Below are 8,620 nucleotides of genomic sequence, written 5' to 3' on the forward strand. Positions count from 1 at the left end.
GCGCTTCTTCAAAGGACTTCTTCGGCTACATCCCCCCCTCCGACCTCCGGTGCCGGTCTGGGATCTCAACCTCGTGCTGCAGGCTCTCATGGCTCCCCCATTTGAACCTCTCTCTGTTGTACCACTCAAATTCCTTACCTGGAAGACTCTATTCCTGGTAGCTATTACCTCAGCTCGCCGAATTGGAGAACTCCATGCCTTGGTATCCTATAGTCCCTATACCCAATTTCTTCATGACAAAGTGCTGTTACGGACTCATCCTAAATTCCTGCCCAAAGTAGTCTCGGCCTTCCATTTGAACCAATCCATTGTGCTGCCTACTTTTCATCCGCCCCCTCACCCTTTGCCAGAGGCCGAACGACTCCACACACTGGACTGTGCCAGAGCTCTCCGCCTCTATTTAGAAAGAACTGCGACTCCTCAGCGCCCGTCTCAGTTGTTCCTCTCCATCCGTCCGACTTCCTCTCCTAGACCAGTTTCGAAGTTGACATTATCCTCTTGGATTACCCAGCTCATTGCGTACTGTTACGCCTCCGCCCCCGGGCCTGCTCTTCAGGAGATCCCTCCGCATGTCACGGCTCATGACCTCCGAGCTATGGCTACCACCTGGGCTAACCTTCGCCTCGCGCCTCTCCAAGAGATCTGTCGAGCGGCTACCTGGTCCAGGATTCATACCTTTGCCAAGCACTACTGCCTTGATGTGGAATCCGGCGCAGATGCATCACTGGGTTCTACGGTCCTGCAAGCGGCTTTATGAGGCGTCAACTTCCCTCCTCCTCTCCGTCTCAGGTAACAGATCTTTATTATTATTATAATAGCATGTTGTTATTCTGTTACCTTCAGCTCGGGAGGCACCTTCTTGTGTGGCTGTAAGATCCCTGTCCAGGGAGAAATAGAAGTTGCTTACCTGTAACGGTAGTTCTCCTTGGACAGATGGATCTTACAGCCACACAATCCCGCCCAGCCTCCCCTATTGTTGCTGCCAGCTTTGTACCTAACTGGGTTTGCCGGTTGGGGGTGTGCTTATATAGGGGCCAGGTGGGATACTTTAGGGCGGGAGGGCTGGCACATGCGCAAAGCTCTTTAGCTTTGCAGCTTTTAGACTGCCGGGTCGGCTCCGTCACGGGGACGTCACCTTCTTGTGTGGCTGTAAGATCCATCTGTCCAAGGAGAACTACCGTTACAGGTAAGCAACTTCTATTTCTCTTAGAAACCCCAATACAGCGATGCCATGCAGGATATCCTAGTGCTTTTTTACATAACCTCATGCCTAATGCAACACAAGCTCACAGGAAACTGGAACTGGAGACTAGAGAATGACACAGGGACCGTTTACCATGGTAAACCATGGTCACCGCAGTAAATCCACAGGAATGGGAGGACAAGTCCTTTCACCGCCCCGCGGGAACGAGGACAAGACCTTTTACCGCCCTGTGGGAGTGGTGTAATGTCTTGCTCCTGTGGTTTAAAAAAATTGCACTCGTGTCAGACTCAGTATCTCCTCCCCAGCTCCTCTTGCACCTATTTTACCTTCAGGAGCCAGCTATGCCACGATGAAGACAGAAGGAACTCAAAACCAAATCCTGAGACCAATGTGATTAGAAGAATAAAGTTACCAGATAACAAAAGGTAGAAAAAAAATAATTTATTTTATATTTTGCGATTAGAATATTTCAGATTTGAAATATGTATCCTGCTAGAGCTGGTATTAGACATAACTGGGGACTACAAAGCCCAGGCTGTGCTTTTTTAGCTTCCAGCCGGCTTAGGGCTCTCTCTCTGATCAGGGGGAAGTTGCCCTAGTTGCACTCCCCTAACACTATTCCTGCCATGTGTGACTGAAGTATTCTGTTAGCTTGATTTTTCTATGCAACATTCTGTAGTAATTTGGTTTGTTCAGTTTTCACAATAGTGGAGGGGATATTTGTGAAAGGGAGGGGAGACAGGGGTTTTGTTAATCCTTGTTCTGTATTATTTGGGTTTATAAAATTACAATTACAGTATACAGACTATTGTCTCTTTTTATACTTTAATAAAATAAGTTCAGTATAAAATCATAACTATTAGAGGCTTGTGCGGATGTGATCTGACAGTTTGCAAAGCGGGGACAGGGACTGAGCTTGTGGGGACGGGGACTGAGACGAGCTCACAGGGACGGGGCAGAAACGGTGATAATTTTTTCCCCATGTCATTCTCTAAGGGAGACCCACTAGCAATATCCACCAACCTGTTGACTGACCCACTTGGTTTCTGTGGAGCTGTAGCTTGCTGGTACAAAGTCTTGATACCAATTTTGCTACCTTAGAGACTGCAGTATTGCTAGTTTAACAAGCAATACAAAATCACCTCTCCTCCTGCTTATGCTCAGGGTAGTGAAGGGTAGTTTGCAATTCCTTGATCTCTCAAGACCATAGAATAGGAAAGCAGATCAAGATTAGTCTGCCAACATAACTCCCTACCAAGCTGAATTTTCTAGGGGGCAGTGGGTAACCTGGGTCATTTATGACAGAACAGGCATCAAGTTTTATTAATAATAAACACTTATTCAGACTCCAGAGGCAGAGCAGCAGGAGTGATCTGCTCCAATCTCTTCCTTCCAGGCCACAAAGGGAGAAAAGGAGATGCAAGCCTGGAGTAGCCCTTCTGTTTTACAGGAAACATGAGAGTGTACGAGCATGAAGTGGACATAGCAAAACAGACACCAACTCTGTGGACATTTGAGCACACCCAATATTTTCTCTTTCACTCTCTTGCTTCAAGAGATGAACTTTCATGCTGCAGAGTCAGAAGATAAGGTAGGAAATTGAGTCCTCTCTGTTACTTCTCCTGCCTCCCTATGCAGCCTATTTAGCTTGCCAATGAAATACTGTACTGGAGAACAGCATTATAATTCCTAGAGAAAAAGGGGGCACATGATATAAGGGTAGGGTGCTGGCAAAGGAGCTCAAAAGAGGAAGATGGTTGTAAAAGGCAAGTACTGGCTAGGAACTACAACTGCTTGAGGGTGTGGGAGAGGAGCTAAAAGGAAGAATCGTGGTTATGAGGAAAGAATAGAGAATAAGAATGGAGAGAGGGGCTGACAGAAGGCTATAGATCAGATATGGGTTTGAGGGAATGAGGCAAGCTGCAAGAGTGAAATAAAATGAGAAGTGTTAATAGAAGCTTAAAGAAGAGGAGCCATAGGCTGTGAAGAGATGTGGGTGAGAGGTTAAGCTAAGGAGATATAAACAAAAATTTGGGATGTAGGCTAGTTGAGACAGGGAAGAGTTGATGTGGGTGACAAAACTGAAAAAAAGGTTATGGGAAGAGGGAAATCATAACAAAGGCTTGAAGAGATAATTAAAGGGATGGCAGTGGCAGGGAACAGTGAGTGAAGATATGGAGAAAAAGCCTGAATGCAAACAGAAATGACCGCATACACCAGCAACCCCAAGCTGCCAGGGCTCAGGCTAGTAAGGTAGAGGAGAATGTGAACTGTGTAGGCGTAGGGACTATCACTAGCATTGAATTCAAGAATACATAAATCCTGTAAAAATTGAGGGGCAGATGCAAGATGTCCCAGAAAATATAGATACACATGGACTCAGGAAGGACAAATCAACCCTCCCAATCATACCACATATACACTAACACCATACGTACCATACTATCCACAACAACCACACCACTTTCTTTTCTGTACTTGCAGTCTCGGTTTACAGTTTGAGTTGTATTTTCTCTATTTGGACTGTGTGTCCTAGTACTGTTGGATTTCTGTACTTTCTGTGTTGCATCTGTTAATAAACATTATTTCAAAAAAAAAAAAAAAGGAAGGACAAATCAGTAGGATGGGGAATCAAATTGAGATGTGGACAGCCACCAACCAGTGTAGGAAAGTCTCGAATAGAAGAGCCAAATTTGCAGAGAAGTCCTCTAGGAAAAGTGAGGGAAAATCTGTTGGGTGTCAACTGTAAGCAGAACAGGTTAAAAGGGGATGTAGAGAGTAGAACAGGTAGAAAACTCAAAAACAATGCACCTTTAAAAACATGTACAATGCCCATGCAGGAGGGAAAGAATTTAACAAGTTCAAAGAGAGTAAGAAGAAAGAGGAAAAGATAGGGGCAAGCTTGTGGGGGGAGGGGGAAAAATGGTGTGAAAAGGATTGAGGGTGGGGGGGAATGTGTCAGACAACAGTGGGTGAGGGAGAAAGATGGCAAGTACATCCTGGGGATGGGTAAAAGAACCCCTGGTGGACCTTAGCTTTTGCTCCACTGTTAATATTTAGATGTAGTATGGCTGGTCATACCAACTACTACCTGTTTTGCTTATAATATTTACCTATACACATACAACCTTGGATTGGGGTGTAAGAAGTTGATGCCTTAAGTCAAATTCAGCCCATAATAATTTTTCAAAAGTTGGCATCTATGAATAGCAATGTAATCAATGGTGTTTTCAAAACTAGTCTCGATTGACATTATTGCTCACAAGCTTCAAGATTGTATTAACCTGTTTCCAAGGCCTATAATTTTTGGCAACCCAGAACAAAATTCCACTTTTTTTTTTCTGAAACTTATTAGTCTATAGACTAACACCTGTAACTTTAGATTTAGGTCCTCTTTTAGATGGCTTAAATAGAAGAATGGTTGAATGAACATAAATTGGTTCTAAATATGTCCAAGACGCATGTTGTATCTCAGGAGATAAAGCAACACCACAATTACGGTAGATTTTTCTTTAAATAATTATAGTATAAAGCTGGTAAATAGTTTCAGGTGCTTGAAGATTATAATCGATTGTCATCTAAACTTTGAAGAGCAGGTTTCAACCATGGTTGCTAAAGGTTTTGGGGCATTAAGACAGCTTAGAGCCATTTGAGATTTTTGGGATGAGAAATCATTGCACATGTTAATTCAAGCATTTGTATTGTCAAAGTTAGATTATGGTAATTTAGTATATGCAGGTATTGGGTCAGGACATCTGAAGCACTTACAAACAGTGCAAAATGCTGCAATTAGATTTTTAGGCCGTGCATATATTCGTGATCATGTGACACTGTTGTATTTAAAATTCCACTGGTTATCAATGGAATTTAGGATCAAATTTAAGATCCTGATGTTGGCACAGAGCATTATTTCAGCTACAGCCTTCATATCTTTCTAACTTGGTGTTATTTTATGCCCCAAGGCGTTTATTACAATCTTTGAATGACAATAGGGTTCCTCATATTGCGAAGGCACATCTTGCTTCAACTAGAAATTGTGCATCCTTTTATTTAGTTCCACAGCTATGGGATAACTTGCCCATAGACTTGAGAAAAGAAGAATCATACATAAATAAAAGCACATTTTTTTCAATTGGCTTTCTCAAATTGAAGAATTGAGTCTGGGCCTGTAATCTGTATTTATGCAAGGATTAATTTATGTTATGAAAAGTTTTAGCTTTATGTATTAGTTATGGTTTATTGAGATTTGATTGTTTACTATTAGAATTTTCATTTATTAGAATTGTTATTATTGAGATGGTGATTGTTATAGTATTTTATGAAAAAAAATTAACTTTTGTTTTTATTCTTTCCTTTCCTATTTTTAAATGGAGTTCTTTTCTTAATAAATGTGAACTAAACATTGTAAACCGCTTGGATCCTTTTTAGGCTGTTATGCAGTATATAAAGTTTCTAATAAACAAATTAGTTCTGGCTTCCCTGTGAAAATAAAGTAGAACTGCTGGCAGGCAAAGATCACTTCTAGCTTATCAGCCCCTAGCCTAGGGCCAGGAGTGTTAGACAGCACAACCACATGGATTTGATTCGTGCATAGTTTCTGCACATAACTGAAGAGACCAGGACAAGTCACTCACTACTGCTGTGTCAGCTTTCTGGCACCACTACTTTTGCTGCAGGTGACTACACAAAGGGGATGTGAAGGGATTGGAGGGAGAGCATGAAGACTGAGGGGACAAAATGGGCTTCAGGTTATATTCTACAGAAAGGTGAAAAGGGAAGGAATCAAAGATCAAAGTGAGGGGCAGGTGCAAGTGAAAATCAAAAGAGGGGATAGAACAGACAGATGAGAGATAGAAGAAATTTTCATGTGTAAGTGAAGGGGAAGGGGTAAAACACGGACCTCGCGGAACTAAACCCGCACATCCTTAAAAATCTGAGGTCCGTGCTGCTTGTAGTTAGTTTCTGGCTCCGACAGACTTCGGTGACAATTTAGTGCTGACGGATCTGTCTCAGCATAGGGAGGGAAAAGTATTAGGATCCGTCAGCGCTAAAATGTCACCGAGGTCGTCAGAGCCAGAGACTAGTGCAGCTCTAAAACGAATACTTTAAACTGGTTTCCTGCAGCCCCAGTAAATTGGCTCTGAAAGACCTCGATGACATTGTAGCACTGACAGATCCTAATACTTTTCCCTCCCTATGTTGAGATGGATCCGTCAGCGCTAAACTGTCACCGAAGTTTGTCAGAGCCAGAAACTAACTACAAGCGTCACAGACCTCAGATTTTTAAGGACGTGCGGGTTTAGATCTGCGAGGTCTGTCAGGTCCTTGTTTTACCCTTACCTAGGTGAAGGAAAAGGAGGGTGAAAATATGAAGTGCAGTTTCCCACTACTCAAATTTAAAAAAAGCAATCTATATACTTTGACTACAGGATCCCCACCATCAAGAGGCAGCCATTTACAGTAGACAAAGTCTGCCACCCCCCCAAAAAAAAAAAAAAAAAATCTATCAAGGCAACCTCATTGGATTTGAGTTTAGAGAAGCTGCCTCAAGAGGGAATTGATCATGGGGAGAGCTGAAGAGGACCAACATAGATTAGAAAGATCAAGACTAAGGGCCCTAGGACTACTGGGGGCTGGAGAATCAAGATCACAATGGTACAGAGGCAAAAAAAAAAAAAAAAAGAGGGGGCAGTAAAGGAGGCCCCATTCTTACTGTCCTCCTCACATCAAGGATCCTCCATCCACAGACCCCTGGCCTTAGAATTTTTGGCCACAAGGTCTGTCCCCCACCAGCACAAAGCCATCTCTGCCACCACACCTCAGCCATCTCTGCCACACAACTCTTTGTTAATAGGGATTCTCTCCCCATTTTTCTTCAGAGATTTTTCTTTTAACTTTTTTTGTCTCCATCACATTCACTGGCAGGGAATGCATACATCTACCAGTAACCTTTCCCTCTTCCCCCACATCAGAAAATGTTCTCTATCATCCCCCTCATCTCCCTTTTCAGGTGGAATTTGCCTCCTCACCACCATTCCCTTTCAGTATTGCAGGCCTACTTCCTCCATCTCTGGTTTTCCACAGTAAAATAATCCCCCCGCGAACACACAGAGGTTTCCTCAGGATATGCCCCTTCCTCTGTCTCTTATCCCCTTTTTCCTTCCTCATCATCCCAGATAGGAAATATCCCTTTCAGGAAATGCCACCTTCTTCAAGTATTACTACCTTGCGTCCTCATTGTTCCCTACATAAATATCCCCTCTCAGTAAATGCCCCATCCTGTCTCTCCCGTTTTCCCTCTCCCCCTCCATCTCTCGTCTTCCCTCAAGAAGTGTCCTCTCGCAACCTCGTTGGCGCCTTGGCGCCCCCACCCCCAATGAAATATCCTCTTCCTCCTCCGCAGGAGGCGCCTTTTCTTCCCTTGCCCCTCCCCCACCCTCAGACCTGGGGTCCTCGAAGCACACGAAGGCAAAGGGCACGAGTCCCTGCCGGTTCTTGAGCTCGATGTCGCGGATACGGCCAAACTTATAGAATAGCTCCTCTAGGTCCTTCTCACGCACGTCGGCTGGCAGATTTCCAACATATATGCGCCCCTCAGTCGAATTCTCCCTACCCCAAGCGGGTCTAGACATGGCTCCGTCCGTCTAGTACAGGCCACAACCAACAGCGCGCCGCTCTCCACCCGCACCTGCGCAGTGTCGGAGGGTAAAAAGAGGCAGTCTTAAAGGAGCAGTTCGGAACGTGCGCGCCCCTGTTGCCTCGGGCATGCGCTGGCTTCCGTTTCCGCCATTTTACTAGGAGAGTGAAGGCAGCAAAGTTGTTTGCACTGCTCCTTTTCTCTTCCGTGTATTCAAAAACAGTATTTGATCCAGCTCTAGGCTTAATTTCCCCTAAATAGGATTGTTTACCCTATATTATAGTCCACACCCCCATCAAGGACATTAATTAGAATGCTAATGCCAGACTCTACTGTAGATATCCTGCAAACAACGGGATGGTTAGATAGACTGGAGAGTACAGTTACTTACCGTAACAACTGTTACGGTAAGTAACTGTGCTTTATCCCAGGACAAGCAGGCAGGTATTCTCACAAGTGGGTGACCTCCAAGCTAACCAAAGTGGGATGGTGGGAGAGTTGGCAACTTAGGAAAATAAATTTTACAATACTGTTTGGCCAAACTGTCCATCCCGTCTGGAGAAAGTATCCAGATAATAGTGAGAAGTGAAGATATGAACCGAGGACCAAGTAGCAGCTCTACAAATTTCCTCAATAGGTGTAGATCTGAGGAAAGCTACAGAAGCTGCCATTGCTCTGACCTTATGGGCTGTGATTTTACTGTGAAGGGGTAATCCAGCCTGGGCATAGCAGAAAGAGATACAAGCCGTCATCCAGTGACCTGGATGTGTCGAGTCAGA

At 44.1% G+C, this 8,620-nt stretch overlaps 1 protein-coding gene across 1 annotated transcript in view; it reads right to left on the reverse strand.

Moving 5' to 3' along the window:
• The window catches only part of SRSF9 (serine and arginine rich splicing factor 9), a 51,926-nt gene extending 44,014 nt beyond the window's left edge, over positions 1 to 7,912 (reverse strand). The window contains exon 1 of the mRNA XM_033955432.1: positions 7,649 to 7,912. Coding sequence (XP_033811323.1) covers positions 7,649 to 7,836 — 188 coding nt within the window. The 5' untranslated portion in view covers positions 7,837 to 7,912. The remainder of the gene's footprint in view (positions 1 to 7,648) is intronic.
• Positions 7,913 to 8,620: the final 708 nt, after the last annotated feature.

The sequence above is a fragment of the Geotrypetes seraphini genome, chromosome 8, assembly GCF_902459505.1.
Source record: "Geotrypetes seraphini chromosome 8, aGeoSer1.1, whole genome shotgun sequence".
In the NCBI taxonomy this organism is placed as follows: Eukaryota; Metazoa; Chordata; class Amphibia; order Gymnophiona; family Dermophiidae; genus Geotrypetes; species Geotrypetes seraphini.